The 21,225-nt window shown below is 34.1% G+C and overlaps 1 protein-coding gene across 1 annotated transcript in view; it reads right to left on the reverse strand.

Moving 5' to 3' along the window:
* The window catches only part of LOC114346273 (acetylcholine receptor subunit alpha-like), a 1,182,789-nt gene that overhangs the window by 77,032 nt on the left and 1,084,532 nt on the right, over positions 1-21,225 (reverse strand). The window contains exon 10 of the mRNA XM_050646983.1: positions 5,607-5,741. Coding sequence (XP_050502940.1) covers positions 5,607-5,741 — 135 coding nt within the window. The remainder of the gene's footprint in view (positions 1-5,606; positions 5,742-21,225) is intronic.

Genomic DNA, 21,225 nt, shown 5'->3' on the forward strand with positions numbered 1-21,225 from the left:
TTGCAACTCTCCTTTAGTGACTCCTTTTATTTTTGCCTTTGTGTTTGGTTTCACCTGTTGCTTCATAAAATCTTGTGAACATTTTAGTATTGAAATGTCAGCTCCTGTGTCTATGATAAAAGTGCTTGTGTTTTCAAGAATTCCTGTTTTCATTCGTACAAAGTTCGTTAGGTTTAGGTCGAAGTTGTAAATGTTATATTTTATTTCTGCCTGTGTGCTTCCAACTTCTTGTTCATTCAAAACCCCAACTGCTGGTTTTCTTGCTCTTCTTGACTGTCCTCTATTTCTAGTAACCTTACGTTCCTGTTACGTCCGCCTCTCTGGTTTCCTCTGTATGTTTGATTGTTAAATTGTCTGTATCCTCTGTTCGAATAATTTCGTTGATTGTCCGTTGTTTCTCCTTCGTTCCGTTGTCCGAAGTTATTTCTTCTTCCTCTGTCATATTTGTTATGGTATCCTCTTCTGTATTGCTGCTGTCCTCTCCTATTCTCGTAGTTTGTCCTATAATTTAAGACTCTTCCTTGTGCATTTTCTTCAGTCGTATCGATCGACAAAAATTTAGATACTACTTCCTGCGGTGATGTAAAGTTACCTGCTTCCAGTATTATCTTAGCTTTCTCTGAATTAGCGTTTCGTTTCATTGTTGTTACTACAGCTTCCGTCGTATATTTCTTTGCTAAGTCAAGTGGCATTCCTTCCGCTATGTATGCTACTTTTAATTGTTCTGCTAACTCTTCCACTTCAGATGCGTACACTGCTGCATCTCTATGCCCTTGCCTTTTTTTGGCTAATTTGGCTATTAAATTCTTCGGATTATCACCTTTTAATTCTTTCTTTAGTACTTCAGCTATCCGTGGAATTGTATCTTCTGTGGTTATTAGGTTCCTAGCCTTATTGGTGAGTCGCGTTTTTATTAGCGTTACAGCTGTGTCTTCATGACCTTCTGCCAATTTTCCAAGTAGTTCTAATGCGTCTAAAAATGGTTGTAATTTCCCTGCGCTTCCATCGAACTCGTTGGGCAATATCTTGCTTGCGATATTCAAAAATTCATTGATTGTCAAAGCCATGTTTAATATTGTTATATCTTGTTTTATGTCACCTTTTTTCTCTTTTATTTCGTCGTTAATTATTTCTTCTTCTCCTTCCTCGTCGCTTTTTCCTTCTTCTATTTCCTCATCGCTTTGTTCCTCTTCAACTTCCTTGTCGATTGGTTGATGTATTGAACTTGGAACCACTGTTCTCACATTTACTGCTTGAAATGATCGTATAACTTTGTCTCTGATTTTTCCAAAATATTTGTTGCACGATTCCCTTTGTTTGTCCGAAAGTGCTTCCCAGTTTTTCCTAGTCAATTGTGTGAACTTGTTATAAGCTTTAATTAGCTGTGTCGTTACTTCTTCCTTTATGTCCTTAGATTTCGGAACTTTTTTCTTTAAGACTCTTCTGCTTTGCCTGTCTATTTCTTGTGCAATTTCCTCAACTATTTTGACAAAATCTTCCCAAGTAACTTTGTTGCTACTCATTTATACATAATTTTTTTTCTTTTTTTCAGCTTCTGCACTTCTTAGCGAAAATATAAATTCGATAGTCTTACGGTGTATATAGATATGTAGTATATAGATATATAGTAAAAATATAGAGATAAAATAATACGTCAATATATGGTAAAAATATGTAAAAATTGCAGTAGTAATAAAAATTCAAAAATAAATAACGTTATATTAACCCTTGTAAATAAGTAGTTAGAATAATAATTTAAATGTATTATGCATATAGCGTATATTTGTTATATCGTATATTTATTTTGATAGGTATATTTACGATAGCAAATATTAAGATCATAAAAAATTGCAAAAATGTACTAAAAATCAGTAGTCAAATAATAAATGAATAAAAGTCAGCAATGATAAGGTATACGTTGATAAATATGTAAAAATCATATAAAATTGTATCATTGCGTCCTATAATAACTTAATATGAGGGTAAAAAAAATCTTTTTATATTGATAAATATTGGTAATAGAATAGAATAATTAAGTAAAAATAGGTAAACTTGAAACATATATTAATGTAATTAAGGTAGCACATAATGTTTATACTTTATACTTTATATTAATCAGGAAATACCATAAAAATAGCTAATATGGACTTACCACTTTTACGCGTCTTTGTTCGTATCACAAGTCCTCGCTGCATGTTCCATAGCATTGTCCATTTTCCATTGTCCCACGATGTTCCATCTCCATACTATTCCATTTTCAGCTCCGCGTCGGCCTGATGTCTCCATCCATTTTACATACCACACTGTTGTCTAAGGTGGTCTAGGTGCCTGAACATTGACGTGTTTCTTCATACCTGTCCTGTTTACCAGTCCTGAGTTCTTCCCTGGTTCTGGATCGCCATATGACAGCCCTGGGCACTAAGGCTATCTTCTCCCGGTGAGGGTGGTTATCCCTTATCCGAGGGGTGGAATAATTGATACGCTTTTACTTGTTGAGTTGTTTTATTTACACTCGCATTAGTATAAGCTGGTAGCACCTCACCCAAAGAACATCTCGTGTAGAAAGAGACACTATCTTTAATGTGGAAATATTACGTCTGATCACCAAAACAGAATGACGAATGTCTAATATAATAATAAAGAATTCCCTTGTTATAGTTTAACTGTTTATATATTTAGAAACGCCTATTCAGCATCGACCATGAAAAGTGTTTATAATTGACTCTGCAATTATTAGTGAATCGTGATCTTGGCTAACAATATTTATATAATCGAATGAAGGTTGTAATGTTGTTTTGATGACATAAATAACTGAAAGTAATTATCGTAGATAATTACAGGGTGTTTTTAAGATATATCTACTGAGTACAGATGAATTCTTGTACATCCATGTCTCTGATCCATATATAAGGACCGGTTTTATCCGGGTTTTTTATATTTTGCATTTGGTTTTTCTCGTGATGTTGTTAGATCTTAGATGTTTATTGAGTCCATTATATGTTTTATTAGCAATATGTATTCTTCTCTTGACTTCTTCGCTGACATTGTTATCTGCGGTAACTAGTGAACCTAGATATGTAAACGGGAACAACTACAGAAGCAATATATGCAGACGATACTACTATATTGGCATCCTACACAGATCCATTATCAGCCTCAAGAAACCTCTAATCAAACCTAAATAGAATTCAACAATGGTTTAAAATATGGCGCATAAATCTAATGGAATTACATCACTTCATGTAAAATTTTGTGCTACGCAGAGAAACATGTTCTCCTATATATATATATATATATATATATATATATATATATATATAGATATATATATATATATATATATATATATATATATATATATATATATATATATATATATATATATATATATATATATATATAGGAGATCAGGAACATCCACCTAGATGTTCCTGACGAGAGCTTGACATGAGCTCGAAACACGTCGTGTAGAATATCGGTGGTGGTCGAAGTGAAATAAAATGCAATTGCCGTTTCCTTTCATATCACGGTTCTTCTCCGTTATTGACGAATGTGTAGCGAATAACGTGGCTTTGTAGACAAATCTGTGACACAAAGAGGTGTCTTTTGTCGTTCATCGTCTTTTATGAAGACTTTGAAATTTACATTTTCGCGTCCGCTACGGAAAAGATTTCTTCTGTATACCAGAGAAATCTTTTCGTTTAATTCATATATATATATATATATATATATATATATATATATATATATATATATATATATATATATATATATATATATATATATATATATATATGAGATGTAGATCCTTGAAACACACTCAGTGATCAAAAGATCCAAGGTTAATGGTTTGACGACCACTCGTACGAAATCAAACAGATGAAATAGAGAATGTGGAAAAATCCCCTTACGAACAATTCACACATCCACCATTTCGGGTTGGGAAAAATTTTTTGAATAGAATCAAAGATCCAAACACCAGTTCTTAGAAATGTGTTTCGCCCTCTTCAACCTCTCTGGGCTTATCAATAAAGATGAGAGGTTGAATATCTTTAGACACATTCCAATCAAAAAACAACATTCGAGACCTAGACATAGAAGGTGCGTAAATCTACGGCAAGTCCAACAATGACAGTCTCAAGTTTTAATTCCCTAATTACTTAAAGTAAGTAAAATATATGTTTAAAAACATGAGATGTAGATCCTTGAAACACACTCAGTGATCAAAAGATCCAAGGTTAATGGTTTGACGACCACTCGTACGAAATCAAACAGATGAAATAGAGAATGTGGAAAAATCCCCTTACGAACAATTCACACATCCACCATTTCGGGTTGGGAAAAATTTTTTGAATAGAATCAAAGATCCAAACACCAGTTCTTAGAAATGTGTTTCGCCCTCTTCAACCTCTCTGGGCTTATCAATAAAGATGAGAGGTTGAATATCTTTAGACTTGAATGTTGTTTTTTGATTGGAATGTGTCTAAAGATATTCAACCTCTCATCTTTATTGATAAGCCCAGAGAGGTTGAAGAGGGCGAAACACATTTCTAAGAACTGGTGTTTGGATCTTTGATTCTATTCAAAAAATTTTTCCCAACCCGAAATGGTGGATGTGTGAATTGTTCGTAAGGGGATTTTTCCACATTCTCTATTTCATCTGTTTGATTTCGTACGAGTGGTCGTCAAACCATTAACCTTGGATCTTTTGATCACTGAGTGTGTTTCAAGGATCTACATCTCATGTTTTTAAACATATATTTTACTTACTTTAAGTAATTAGGGAATTAAAACTTGAGACTGTCATTGTTGGACTTGCCGTAGATTTACGCACCTTCTATGTCTAGGTCTCGAATGTTGTTTTTTGATTGGAATGTGTCTAAAGATATTCAACCTCTCATCTTTATTGATAAGCCCAGAGAGGTTGAAGAGGGCGAAACACATTTCTAAGAACTGGTGTTTGGATCTTTGATTCTATTCAAAAAATTTTTCCCAACCCGAAATGGTGGATGTGTGAATTGTTCGTAAGGGGATTTTTCCACATTCTCTATTTCATCTGTTTTATATATATATATATATATATATATATATATATATATATATATATATATATATTCACAATTGTCAACTTCCTCAACGCGAAGATGCCAAATATCTCGGCATGCATTTAGAACGCACTCTAACTTAGAAATAATATATTTTCAGAATCATGGTAACTGGTTTAATATATTCAATAGGATCACCAAGCTCTGTAGTGAGATGGCGTCATAATAGTAAGAAATACATAACTCATTTGGGACTGAGGGCAAAAAATTGACGTTAATATGTTTAAAATATTACTGTTAGAACCAAATGAAAGCGGCTTGGTCTAAAACTACAGATTTGTTTTACATTAATATCGTTGATTCATTCCTTCCGTACAAATTCAAATCTTACTTGCCGACTTTTGAACATGAATGTACATCGAAAAATAAAAAAAACTTAAATACAAATAGAAATAGTGAAACAAACACTTGCCGACTAAACATGAATGTAAATACAAAAATAAAACAAACTAAAACACAAATAGAAATGATGAAATTAGACAGAAAAAAATTTAAACTTACCTTGGGGTCAGTTCATCTATGGAGCTGGCGTTCGGGAAAAATCCCGACGGATCCTCCGCCAAGTCGGAGGTATCGTGATAGAGTCCCGAATCTCTTAACTCTAAACCGTTACATGTTCTAACCATCACGCGGTGACTGAAAAAAAAAATTATTCGTTATGGAATGTTCTCCAAGCATAATGAGAGATGAGTTATAAATGAAGAAGCTAAAATGGTGCCCTCGATATTTAGGAACCCGAAGATTCACTTCGAAAAAATAAAATTTATTGTATGTGAGCAAAAGGATAACTGTAAGAATTTTAACCACATACATAAATCTTAAATGACAGAACCAAAGGTTCAAGTTTTGTATTTACATGGCTAGGCAATGTTTGTATTTTTTAATGGTACTTCACTGTGATTAGTTATCTATTAATAATTTTACAACTATTTTATTTACTCTTTATTTTACAGTTATCTTAACAGTATTTTAATTTATTACTACTAACACTAAAAAATATTCAATTCATACATTTATTTATGACTTAACAACGAGTTTATAATTTAAACTGGTTCTAAAATCCAAATTATGCTTTATATTTATATAGTCTGGCTTTGCCCCTCGAAATCTCCAGATATTGTTTGGAACAAATAGAATTGTTCCAAAGTTTTAATTTATTTCAAAAATGAATAACCATTTTCAATTTCATTGCAAAATGAAAATACAGCCGCATCATATTCTAGTTCAATCGGAGAGTGCAGCAAGCACCTTTATCGGTTCCGAAACTTATTAGTCTCTCATCAGGAGGCACATATGCTGCTCTCTCTGATCCAACCAAAACAAACCCCGGCGTGCAGTCACGGATTGCAACGAACGAAATGGCATAGATGCCCTAGCGGCAACTGCTAGCAAAAGACAAGTTAAAAAAATACTACTAAAAAGAACTATTTTAGCATCCAAGCCCTTTCTCCTTTAATCACTCTATGAAGACGACCTCTTCCGCAGGACAGAGAAATCACCCCACCATACCACCCAGAACACAAACCATGTCATGTGGAGAAACATGATACAAACACAAATCCGCCGAAGAAAATACCCAGTTACAAGGTCCTGAAAGAGATAGAAAGAGATAATGGAATGGAATTAATAATGGTATATTGCAAAATAGAAACTTATGTGGCAATGCACTAAATTGGACATCTTACACACAGGCATAAATCTCAAAATGAAGTAAAAGACACACGTACTCTCAATCATTTTGAGCAAAACCGGTCGTCGGAAGTTACAATAAATGATTGAGAGTACGTCTGTCTTTTAGTTCATTTAAAATGAACTCTCACATGCAACCCATTCAACGTTTGCATAAATCTCAATTTATTGTTATATATTTGCATTAATTGCAACTTAATTATTTGCAAGTCTAAGTTTTTAACCTAATAAAAATATTTGTAAAATAAAATACTTTTAAAAGATTTTTAATTGAAAAACTTATTGGACCATTTTCCTGGTGACAACCTCCATGGCTTCTAAAAATTGCAAGCCAGATGGATGCTGCAGTGAAGACAAGTAGGAATTCTAATGTCAAAAATGTTTACCTGGAGTAGAGATAGCAGTCTATGCATTCTCTGAAGAGCCTCTAACAAGAGGTGAAATCGTCGATAAGAGTGCTGGATGCGCTCTCTAACCTAAGTAAAAATTAAGACAGTTTTGGCTTCGCATTGCAACTGAATAAAAATTGTATACATTTTTAGTTTGATTATTTGCATTTCAATAGCCTCATTAAAACTCGATTCAAATTTCCATAGAAAACTCAACACATTGTACCTCAACGGGAAATTCCACTTTATCCGTATTCGTATCTCCCAAACTTGTTTCTCGGTTTCTAATAACAATTAAAAAAAAAAGCAACTTAAGGATCTAGAAAAGCATTCTGTAGGCAATATACGTTTTTCATTGGCCTTTTATGAGGTAATAAAATTTTAATACCGCAACAAGTAAAGAGACCTTAGACGCTATCACTTAAAAGGCCCCGCAGGTGACTTATGGAAAATTGGTGAGATGAATTTTAGAGAGCTGCTAAATGAAGAACCGGATGGAAGTGATGAAGGGCAAGTGGTAATAGAGCAATTAACAACCGGGCGGAAACAATGGAGATTCCAACCGTGGAAGAAATAAGAGAAATTATATTTAGCATGAAAACCAATACAAGTGCAGGCAGCAATGGTATTACTGCAGAATTAATTAAGCATGGGGGCGAAGCAATTAATAGTAAAATGATCTTAAGCATGACCGACAATAGAGTAAGGATAAAAGGAATCCTAACAGGAAAATTTGAAGTTACAAGCGGATTAAAGCAGGGAGATCCGCTGTCCATAGAACTCTTCAATTTTCTTGTTGGAGGCAATATTGAGAGAGAGAGAGAGTGAAATACCAACGAAAGGTATGATTTATGACAACAGAAGCTATACTAAATTCCAATAAGCGATGCAGTCCACGTAAACAACAATTTTAGTTGTTAAATATTTATCTACTTGTTCGCTTGTTCCATAGTAACAGTAAAATCACTTTATCACTTTATCTCTTTTCTAGATTATTATATTGTATATTGTATAATACATAAATTATTGTAATCACTGAATACATAGATAGGGAACTGAAAACTAAACGAAATAGCCATCTCGTTCGTTGCGTTGACATCGCTGTCAACTAATGTTTACATTTACTGCATAGCTCATGTGAATAAACTTTAGGTCCTGGCCTTTGCAAACAATGTAGTGTTAACGGCAGGTAGTAAAAGGGAACTGCTGAGGATTTTCACAACCTTAGTTATTAGTGAGTAAGTCATTAATGAGCTAAAAACAAAGTATGTGGAAATGGACATACCACACATGAAGACACAAAATTGAAGACTACCACAAATAACGAAAATAAAAAGTACTGCTTTAAAAAGGTGACGGTAACCCTAACAAGCTAAGGGAAGAACGGCAAGAAATTGAGAAGCATATTTCGAGATCGAGAGGAAGGAAGACTGTCAGAGTTCTACACAAACTAATAAGACCAAAAAACATCTTCAGAGAGGCAAACTTGAAACTATACCCAACAGTGATTCAGCACACAGTCCTTTATGGAAACGAAACATGGAATATGAATAAAAATCAAGAAAATATACTAAATATCTGGGAGCGGAGTGTTCTAAGGCAGATATATTCGGGGGAAAAAAGACGATGAAGACGTTTGGAGGAGACGAACAAATGCAGAGATCAGGGAGCTGTACCGGAAACCAGAAATTAGCCAGACAGTTAAAACAAAGAGACAAACGGCTGGATCATCTTGCGAGAATGGCTGATGGAAGGTGGGCAAATGACTCGCTGCTGAGACGGGAAGGAAAGAAGAGAAGAGGACGACCACGGAAAAAGTGGCTAGAAGCGTGTACATAAGACCTTGAAACAATCGGGATAACAAATTGAAGAACTGCGGCCATGGACATAGGAAAATGGAGGAAAACAGTGGAAAAATTCCAAGCCATGGACCTTTAAGGTCTGTTGAACTGTATATATTACTGGCCAAACCCGATTTCCAGACAAACTAGTTTGGCCTAGGCCAAACTAGTTTGTCCTGAGCGCGTTAGGATAAATTAGTATGGCCTAGGCCAAACTAGTTTGTCTCATCGCGCGTAGGCCAAACTAGTTTGTCCTATCGTGCGTAGGCCAAACTAGTTTGTTCTAAGCCAAACTAGTTAATCCTGATATAAATACACACACTTCAGGCCAAACTAGTTGATCCTGAAGTGTATGTTTTTATATCAGGATAAACTAGTTTAGCCTAGTATAAACCAATTTAATCTAGTCGAAAGTACATAATTGATTACATATTGGTTGCTGATTTAAACGTAAGTTTAGAAGACACTATTAAGAGTTGTAAGACTTTTAAGCATTTGGGGTAAATGATAAACCGAGATGGCACTTGTATGAAAGATATAGAAATGAAAATAGTACAAGGAAAACAGAAAACAAGCCACGAAAGCACTCCATGGAGTGATATGGAAGAACACTCTAACTAAAGAAAACAAAAAGGATTTTTCAGGGCATAGTGCTGAATATTACCCTACAAGAGCGGAAGAATGGCCAGTGAAAACAATAATACGAAATAAAATACGAACAGTTGAATTGGAGTTTATGAGAAGGTGTCTACAAATTACCAGATAGGATCGAATAAGAACGGAGGAAATATGAAACAGAATTACAAAAAAGATGTGGTAGTAAAAGTAGAGCCCTGAAATGGTACGAGCATGTACAAAGAATGCTGGAACACAGGTGGCCGAAAAGATTACTGGACTGAGACTCGCGGGGAGGAAGACGGATAGGAAGACCTGCTGTGAGATGGAAAACTCACATCCGAAATGCTATGATAGATAGAGACCTCAGAGATGGCGACTGGGAGAATAGAGTGCTATGGAAGACGAAAACGGGAAACTCATAATGGGAAAAAGCCAAGAAGAAGAAAGTAATTCAGCGAACTAGTACGGCTTAATATAAATAATAAATTGAATAATAGTACATTGTTTACCGGGTAGGAAAAGCTTAACATTCCTGGACGACTGTGAAGATTGCTAAGTCGAGGCGCAAGCCGAGACTTAGCAACACAGAGTCCAGGAATGTGGCTTTTCCTACGAGGTAAACATACTATTTTTCCGCAAATCGTTTAAAATTCGACAGATATTGATTGATTTAAAAAAAACGCGATAATTTTATTCCCAAATAAATGGTGCTTTGAAATTCCTAATAAAATTACTTGGGTTACTATGGAAACGTATTGAGGTTGAATTGTCAAACTTGACGCTTATAAATTTAATTGCTGGTGTTCTCGAAAGTAAAATGATAAGTGATGATGAAATTTCCATTCCTGGGACTCCTCCAGAGCTGGTTGAGGCAGTGAATACTGCTTCATTAGAATTATTGCCAAAGAAATCAAGAGAAAAGTACGAAAATGCATACAGACGTTTTATGGATTTATGTAGAACACTAACAACTGTACGGAAATATCATTTCCTTACAGTAAGAAAATGACATTTCCTTACAGTAAGGAAGTCCTGACTTTTTCTTCAAGAAATTTTGACAGGAATGTCAAAATTTCCTGGCGATTTGCGGAAAAATACTTTGTTCTTGAAAAAATAATCATTTTTATTGAAATTATAATTATTCGTAACAAACAAACAATAATTTTGAGTTATATTCGCGGTCAGACAGACAGCCAGCCTAGGTCAAATTTCTCACTTTTAGTACCATCCTTGGATTATAAGCTTTCATTTGACACCTCATTTGTCATTCTACCTGATATAATGACGGAGGAGTTGAGTTCACAGACAGACAGACAGACGGACGGACGGACGGACAGACGGACGTGCATAATTCAACGTTTCCACACTTTTTCAAAATTGGTGAAAACAATATTAATTCGTACTCGGTTTTATTCGTAAGTGTATCTTTTCTTTTAATTTTTGGAGAAAACCTCATCCTTTTATTTATTATTTTTTATATTATTTAATTATACAAGAATATATTTATTTATAGCATGTATCAATATCTTCATTCGATGTATCATATCATACAATATCATCATCAGGGCTTTTCATTCCAGGTGGAATGTTTGCCGCTCTTACTTAGAGCTCTCAGATTCGCTTATTGCGGTGAATCACTCCGCATTCCACTTGTATGTTGTCAAAGTTTGTTGTATGACTTGGCTTTCGTTACTATTTTCTTCCACTCATTTCGATATGTGCATAGTTCCCTCCAGTTTCTCACTTCCAGAATTTTGATATCTCTCATGACCTGGTCCTCCCATCTCTCTCTGGGTCTTCCTCTTGGTCTTTCAGTTGCCGGTTTCCATTTGGTGATCTTCTTAATCAGTCTGTCGTTTTTCCTTCTTTCTATGTGTCCCAGCCATCTCAGCCTCTGTGATTTAATAAATCTAACTATATCTTCTCCCTTCATTATGTCTCTTAGTTCATGGTTCATTCTTCTTCTCATTTCTCCGTTGTCCATTCTTATCGGGCCCATAATGCGTCTGAGGATTTTCCTTTCGAATATTCTCAATTTTTCTTCATCTTTTTCCGTGAGGCACATTGTCTCAGCTGCGTTCGTAACTACTGGTCTGATTGCAACTCTGTATATTTTCAGTTTTGTATTTCTGGATAAGTTCTTGTCCTTCATAAGCCTATGATATCTCCAGTATGTTTTGTTGCCTGTTAGTATTCGTTCCGTTACTTCTTCACTTCTCTTGTTTTGGCCATTCACTATTACTCCCAAATATTTAAATTGTTGGACTCTTTCAAAAGTGTAGTTTTCTATTTTGATTTCTCTCATCCTGTTATTTTCTCTTCTAGAGCAGAGTAGATATTTTGTTTTTCCTTCGTTAATTTCTAGACCTCTTTCCCGTGCTTCTTTTGCCAGGATTGTTACTGCTTCTTTTAATCTTTCCTTGTCTCTTCCCATAAGAACTAAATCATCTGCATATGCAACTATTTGTGTTGAGGAGTGGGCTATAGTTCCTTTAATTTTGCTGGCCTTGACTGTTCCTTCTAGTGCTATGTTGAATAATGTGGTTGACAGGGAGTCGCCTTGTCGCACTCCTGTTTCTATTGCAATTGATTTTGTGCTACCTTCTTCTGTTGTTACTTTGGATCGAGCTCCATCCATGGTCATTTTTGTTAATCTGATTAATTTTGCTGGTATATCTTGATTTTTCATTTCAATAAATAATTTATTTCTTCCAATACAGTCAAAGGCTTGTCTGAAGTCTACGAAGAGGATGTGGAGTTTTATGTTGTGTTCGTGGCATTTTTCGATTGTTTGTGTAACTATGTGGATCGCATCTGTAGTGGATCTGCCTTCTCTGAATCCTTGCTGGTAGTCCCCAATTTTTTTCTCTGTGAATTGATTAAGTTTTTGTTTGATGAGGGCTGTTAGAATTTTATATGTTGTACTCAGTACAGATATTGCTATATAATTGTTACAGTTTGTTACTTCTCCTTTCTTAAATATTGGTATAATTCTGCCTTCTTTCCAATCCTCGGGCATTTCTTCTGCTTCCCATATTCTAACTATTAGGTTATAGATGCTTGTTAATAACTTTTCCCCTCCGTTTTTAATTAGCTCATTGGGAATTTCATCTGGGCCTGGTGTTCTTTTTTGTTTCATTTTTTGAATGATGGCTAAATATTCATCATGTGTTGGCATCCCTATTTCATTATCTCTAATGTCTTCCATTGCGCCTACCTCCTCTTCCGGGCTTTCTTTGCATCTATATAGTTCTGTGAAGTGTGTTTCCCATGATCTATTGTCAATTTTAACTACTGGTCTGCCTTTTCTTTGTTGGGCTTTTAGGTATCCAAATAGTTTGGCGCTGTCTTTACTATTCATTTCTAGTTCCTTTAACAGCTCTTCGATCCACAGTTTTTTTTTGTTCTTGCAACAATTATCGGCTGCTTTCTTTTTTTCTTTATATTCGTTTCGATGATGCACTTCTTTAGTTGATATCCATTTATCTCTTGCTTGGTTTTTCTGTTTGATTTTGTTTTCGCATTCTGCATCAAACCACTCTTTCCTTCTTTTTATTTCCCTCTGTCCTAGCACCTCTTCAGCTGAATTCAAAATGGATTCATTTATATTTTTCCATATGTCCTCTGTGTTATTTGCTTGTGTTAGGTTTTCCTTTAGGGTTTTCTCATATTGTTCTCTTAGTTCCTGTACTTTTAACTTCTCCAGATTCCATCTTCTTTTGTTTTGTATTGTTCTCTCTGCTTTAATTATCTTCATTTTGATTTCTCCTATTACTAGAAAATGGTCTGTGTCTGCGTTTGCTCCTCTATATGAGCTGACATCGTGCATTATTGCTTTCCATTTTTTGGATATTAGTATGTGATCTATCTGATTGCCATCTGTTGTGCCAGGTATCAACCATGTTACTTTATGCTCTCTTCTGTGCATGAAGTTTGTACTTATAATGTAACTGTTTGTTATTGCTGCTAGTTGGCATAATTTTCTTCCGTTATCGTTTGTCTCGTCATGAATAGTTTCTTTCCCTGCTACTTCCTTATACTGGTTTTCTTTGCCTACTTTTGCATTGAAGTCACCAACCATTAGTACTATATCATTTCTGGGTAATCTTTCATATAATTCTTCCAGTTGTTCATACAATTCAATTTTATCATTTTCTGGTGCATTTTCTGTGGGTGCATATATGTTTATGATTGTCATATTGGCTTGTTTGTTTTCTACTTTTATATACGACATTCGTCCATTTATCGCTTTAAATTCTATAACTTTGTCCCTAATCTTACTGTTAACCATGAATGCTGTACCGTTTTTTCCTTGCTTGTTTTCTCCCGAGTAATATATTGTGTAGTTTTTCTTTTTGATATTTCCTTCTCCCTTCCATCGTACTTCTTGTAGTGCTAGTATGTATATTCTGTATCTTTGCATTTCTCTTGCTACCTCTTCCATTTTTCCTGGTCTCAATAATGTTTGAACGTTCCAGGTTCCTACTTTTACTCTATTTTTCTTCTTGGTTTTTCTTTTTCTATCTCTTTTTCTTATCTTTGATTCGTTGTTCTTTTTCCGTGCTAGTTTCGTTTTCAGGTTTTCATTCATTTTCTTTACAGTCTCTTTACATTCCATAAATGCGTTTTCCATATTCGTTTGCCAGCATGTTTTAGTGATACTAGTCGTTTGTTCTTTACTATGTGCTACTTTTACATACAATCTCAGTTTTTTGGCTTTGTGCCGGAATTATGTGCAGTCTTGGTTATTTTCGCCATATTTTCTGATTCATTTTCGTCATCTCCTGGTGATCTTTCCGTATATGTTCTTCCTCTGGGTTTTCCTTGAGGTGTTTTAGTATTCATCATTTCGCTTTGTGTCCTCTTGTATCCTAAGCTTTCCACAGTATATGTTTTGTCGTTTATTTTTAGCTTATTATAATTTAGCGATGCCTTCTGACCCCTTTCTCTTGCTTCGTTTAAGTGTTGTTTCAGTATTTTTCTCTGGTCTTGTATCTCCAGGTATATTATTTAATTATACAAGAATATATTGATTTATAGCATGTATCAATATCTTCATTCGACGTATCATATCATACAATATATCGATGTATAATTTTTTTTGCCATCCCTGGTGGGACGTGATTTGGGAATTCCCAGCATGTAAAAGTCCTTACATGTTCACTAAATCACTTTCGACTCGGCTAAATTGGTTTAGACTAGGCCGTACTAGTTTATCCTGAAGTGTGAGTCTTTATTATATCAGGATAAACTGGGTTGGCCTAGGCCAAACTAGTTTGGCCTGAAGTGTGTGTATATATCGCTCTTGAGCGTGTAAACGGAGTTAAGTCTGAAAAAATACAAATGGAGATAACTTCATAAATGAACACGTTTTAGATCGAAATTTTATTGGGCAAAAGGATTTATCTCTGTTGTTTACGTTTACGAGCAAAACTTAGTGGTACCGATGATAACTCATTTTGAAATGTGTTCAAGGAATTTATGTCAAATAGACTCTGTTGACACTATAATGTCGGTCAGTACCAATGGAGTTAAGTCTATTTGTATTACCATGCGCCAATTTTTCGGAGCTTGCCTAAATCTGCATAAACACGATGCATCACGTGTTTTCGACTCGCAGCTGAATAACATTGAGTGGCTTATTGGTATTTTGTTTTCATTTGCGTTCTTTACGGTGCACAGTGGTTCCAAATGCCGAAAACGTGGTCATGAACCTTTAAAAGCGTTTATTGTTCATGCACTTCGGAATTACTTTCGTTTTTAAGGGTTTTTGGCATCGCTGATTACGAATCTGACATTATTTTTTCTAAAAAACCAAATGGCGGATTCAACATGGCGGAAGGAAATCGAAAATATCAATCAAAACGCATTTTTTTATTAAATTTGGTAGTTTAAGGTCCCTGATTACAAATCTAACATTACTTTTTTTAAAAACAAAATGGTGGATCCAATATGGCCGAAAGAAATTCGAAAATTTTATTTTAAACGCATATTTATTTAAAATTTTATATTATAAGGGTCTTTTAAAATTGCTGATTACCAATACATTTTGTTTATGAAGTACAGTATCCAGAAACTATTACTAATGTACAACCGCCCATACATACTCAACAATCGCCAGAATCATGTAATATGACTCATTTCCCACTTTTATATTCAACCAACTGCCAGCAATGCAGTTACAGGCAGCTAAATCAAAGTGACTCTGTATCTTCTTACTATATACTTTAAGATTGATAAAAATTAGTCGCAGAATTATGCAGAATTTTGTACTTTTTGAATGTGTCTTTATTAAAGTTTAATTATTGTAAGTGTAGTTTCACTATTTATGAATTAACAAATTTAAGGTATTTATTGTTACTAAATCTTAAGTTAACTTACATCTTACATTACTACATACTTGAAAAAGAATAATCTGCTTTACAGCGATAAAATTGATAAACTATAAAATGTTTTACAGCGTTCTCAATATACGCGTTCTTTTTCACTTTCTCTGCCGGCCAAAATACCCTCGTACATGGCTCACTTGTTCCTGAGCTATGAGCCACAATATATCCAGTTTGATCCTTATACCTGCGTATTACGACTCTGCGTACTCTGCGATAGTATGAGAAAACAAATGTAAACATAAAAATCCCTAGATAGGGACATTTTTCTTCGCCTCATGACCACGTTTTTCAGTATTTGGAACCACTGTGCGGTGAGACGTGCACATATTGTGAGATTATTGCCTACTACTCGTATTAGAGCTCAAAGTAAATACTGACCAGTCCATTACACCAGAAAGTGATACAGCTAGATTTTCTAATTTGGAAGGTGAAAAACGAGAAAACAGGAAAAAACAAGAAAATATCGATTCTCGTTTTGATATTTCTAAAGCTGATATTTCTGAAACTGGTTGTAGCAGATGTCAGTTTTGTTACAATTTAGAAAATAGCAAATATTAATTATGTTTTTGCAGATGCACCTAGTGAAATGATTACTGAGTTCTTTGGAAGCGATATCGACGACAGTGACATGGATCCAGATTATGAACTTCCTGAATCAGAAGACTCGAATAGTATTCCATTGGTTTCGTCTGAAAATACAATAGATCCAGATCAATTGAATAAAAATAAAAGAGGAAGGAAATCGATAAAAGGTGATACTAGAGCAATGAGGAAAAAAAGAAAAATGGACAGAAATGCAGGTAAAGAATACGTGACTCTAAAAAATAAGTTGATGAAAGGCAAAAAATGCAAGGTACTTGGAGATTGCCGAAAAGGACGCGGTAAAAAAGTTGATAACAAAGTACGTAAACAGTTATTTAGTGAATTTTGGGAGTTAAGAGATAATAAAAGGGTTGCTTACTGTTCAAGTCTTATTTTGAGACAGGAAAAAAATGAAACTTAATTCATCAAAAACAAGAGCCTGTAGCTATCAGTATCACTTCAAGATCGCTGGTGAGCTCGTTGAAGTTTGTAAGCAGTGCTTTAAAAAACATTTGATTTGTGGAATAAGTTTATAGAAAATGTTATTACAAAAACTAGCTTTTCCGGTATAACAAAAGAAGATAAAAGAGGAAACCTGCCAATAAAATAAGTTCAGACAGAATTTACATGATAAAGCAACATATAGGTCCTATACCTACATACAAAAGTCATTATTGTCGTGAAAAACTGGAAATAGACCTTTTTTACCTTCTTCTGATACATTGACCATAATGTATGATGAATATAAAGCTTGGATCCAACCTCAAAGTCCCGTAAGTAGAAAGATATATGAGACTATTTTTCATACAATGAACATTTCAATAAAAGAATATAGTAAGGATACATGCCAAACTTGTGACAAGTTACATAACACTATAGTGAATGAAAAGAAAGAAGAACAAAAGGAAAAAATAAGAAGAGAACTAAATCGGCATCAAGAAGAAGCAGAAGCTGCAGATGCAGCAAAAAGGAAAGATAAAATAATTTGTCAAGATGACAAGACCCAGAGAGTTTTTGCTTTTGATTTGCAGCAGTGTTTATCCACGCCCAGCCTAAACACTTCAATAGCTTTTTATAAAAGGCAACTATGGACGTACACCCTTACAATTCATGATTGTGGTAATAACAAAACTACTTGTTGTATGTGGTATGAAACCATTTTTGGTCGTGGAGCCAATCAAATAGCTTCTTGTTTGTATAAAGAGCTCTTAGAAATCCCACCACAAGTAAAAGAAATATCATTGTATTCGGACACTTGTGAAGGGCAGAATAAAAACTCGCATCTCATTGCAATATTTATGGTCTTAATGGTTAATTCTGGTCTCAATACATTGGATCATAAATTTTTAATTCCAGGACACACAAGAATGGAGTGTGATAGCGACCATTCGATAACTGAAAAAAAAGAAAAAATATGAAAGCCGAATTGAACATCCAAGAGACTGGTATCAACTTGTTCGACTGTGTGGTAAAAGATATCCCTTTAAGATTCAAGAAATGACTAGAAATGATTTTATTGATTTTGCAAGTTTACTAAAGAGTTCATTACAAGTAAGAAAGGTAGATAATGACGGTAACCGCTTTATTTGGAAAGATGTTAAATGGATTAGATATCAAAAAGAATTTGGACTGTTTTCATATAAAAATAGTTACAAAGAGGATGAACCATTTAAAACAATGAATTTTAAACGAGGTTTCTCATCTCCTCCATTATATCTACCAAAATATAAATATCCAAATCCAATTTCTTCAGAAAAAAAAAAAATAATCTAATGGATTTATTACCATACATAGATGACGTATTTCACGGTTTCTATAAAAACTTAGCTACACAGAGCGATGTTGCAGACTACTGTTTAGAAGAGGAAGAAGATATACTAGATGAAGATTAGTGCAGATAGGATTATGTACGCTAAAGTTTTGTGCATTTGGATATAACTATTTTTTTTCTCATGTTATAATGATTTTCAAAATTACAGTTTAATATTTTCTTTTAGTTTGTAAAATTAAATAATGTTTTTAATTCATCTTTAATTAGATTTAAGTTGTTTCATTTAAAATTTGCTTATAAATTCATAAAAATCTTTAAACGTTTATATCTCAAAATGGCAATTTTGGACTTATCTCCGTTTGCACGCGCAAGGGCGATATATCAGGATAAGTTAGTTTGGCCTACGCGCGATAGAACAAACTACCATACTAGTTTATACTAACGTGCTTAGGACAAACTAGTTTGTCCTGGAATCGGGTTTGGCCGGTAACATATATATTATGTATATATACTTCGTCTAATTTACTTACCGTTGCACGTCATCCGTGTCATAGCCTGTGACGTCACATGATACCAACACGAAATATTTAGACGCTAGGTGTGTTCTTTTTTAGAATCATTTTTCCAAGTACACTGGAATTACAGCCACTAAACATATTTTATTATATACGCGTAGAAATAATATTTGAAGATTTCTAGTAATGTTAACCTAAAGAAATACACAATAATATGTTTCATTTAATTTGTACAAATGGATTATAAAGCGTTTTTATGAAGCAAATTTGTTCGGAACACACTGAAACAGTAATCGAACGAAGCTGACATTTTAGAATAAATTGGTAACATTTATTTGACAGTTGCGGTGATGACACTTCATATTTGTTTATATTCTTTACTATAAGTATTTGTTTTATTATATTTACTGTTTTTATTATTTACTTTAATGTAAGATTATAACTTAATTCTTGTTCTCTATTTCTTAAGTTTTTATTTATTTACATTGAATATTAATTTGCTTTGTTGTATAATCCACGTTTACAATAATTATATGATCTATTTGATTTAAAATGGATTCAGGATTTTTTTATACTTTGGCAACTATGTCAACTTAGACCTCTGGCGTAGATAATGACGTGCATCGGTAAGTAAATTAGACGGACTGTACATGGATCTGTGAAGTGACACAAAAGGAAGCTATTCTTCTTCTTCAGGTGCCGTCCTCGTTCCGAAGTTTGGCTATCATCAAGGCTATGCGTATTTTTGATACCGTAGATCTAAATAATTGGCAGCTGCTGCACTTGTACCAATCTCTTAAATTCTTCAACCATGAATGTTTTCTTCTGCCAATGGATCTTTTACCTATTATTTTTCCCTGAATAATTAATTGTAGTAGCTGGTACTTTTGTCCCCTCATTATATGTCCCAAGTATTGCAGTTTGCGCTTTTTAATAGTAAGCGCAAGTTCTTTTTCTTTCTGCATCCTTCTCAACACTTCCATGTTTGTCACTCTCTCTGTCCACGATATTCTCAGTATCCTGCGGTACATCCACATCTCGAATGCTTCTATTTTCCTTGTATCGATCTTTTTCAGTGTCCAAGCTTTCAAGGAAGCTACTAATAATGTGTATATTAAGAAAATCTAGGGATGACACCCATTCCTAGGTTTCAACGTTAAAATAAAAATCATCAAAAACGAAGAATCGCTCAGTTACAAGTTTCTTAAAAGGACAGAAGGGGTGAACGGTAATAATATGGGTATGACCCAAGACAGAAACTTATGAAGCAATGCACTAAAGCCAATATGTTATATAGACATAACTCTCATAGACATAACACGATTTTTGAAATGACTCATTTTTAATTTCTTTTTAAAAACTGCTCGAACACTAACACTTTAAATGCAATTATTATGTTGGTCCCCATTTCAAAACGAAAATGGTTTATTCTTTACTTAAAATACTGCATCATTATTTTTTTATTTTTTATGATAGTTTCATCTTTGAAAAAAGATGAATAAATTAAAACTTATTGTTTATTATTGTTTTTTGAATTTTGGAAGCATATGTAATTTTGATTAATATTTTTTATTAGTTTTTTAATATTTTACAGTTTTTACCCTTTTCTCAACAAATAGTCATAAACTGCATGCATCCATGTGCTTATGCATGCTTATGAGTATCTGTTTCTCATAGGTGTGCATTTTTATGTATCGAATTTCTGAAATGTCAACAGTTGCAAACCTTTATTTCAAAAATTTTCAAATTTGGCTTTCTATTAGCATCTGTGCAACCAGATAATGTTCTAACCCTGGTTTTCTTTAATTGTAGCATTTAACTACTTGTAACGCCGACCTGAAGATGATCTGAATAATGTAGAGACCGAAACCGGTCGTCAAAGTATAATTAAATGATTGTGAGTAAGTCTGTGTTTCATTACTACATTTAAAACTTAATTATTTGCATTTCAACAGCCTCATTAAAACTCGATTTATAATTTAAATGGAAAACTTTAAATTGCACCTCACCTCAACGGGGAATTCCACTTTATCCTTATTTGTACCCCTTAAACTCGCTTCTCGCTTTCTAATAACAATTAAAAAAAAAGCAACTTAAGGATCTAGAAAAGCATTCTGTAGGCAATATACGTTTTTCATTGGCCTTTTATGAGACAATAAAAGTTTAATACCGCAACAAGTAAAGAGACTTAAACGCTATCACTTAAAAGGCTCCGCAGGTGGCTTATGGTAAATTAATGAGATGAACTTCAGAGAGCTGCTAAATGAAGAACCGGATAGAAGTGATGAGGGGCAAGTGGAAATGGTAGAGGAAGTTAACGACCCGG

The sequence above is a fragment of the Diabrotica virgifera genome, chromosome 1, assembly GCF_917563875.1.
Source record: "Diabrotica virgifera virgifera chromosome 1, PGI_DIABVI_V3a".
Classification (NCBI taxonomy): Eukaryota; Metazoa; Arthropoda; class Insecta; order Coleoptera; family Chrysomelidae; genus Diabrotica; species Diabrotica virgifera.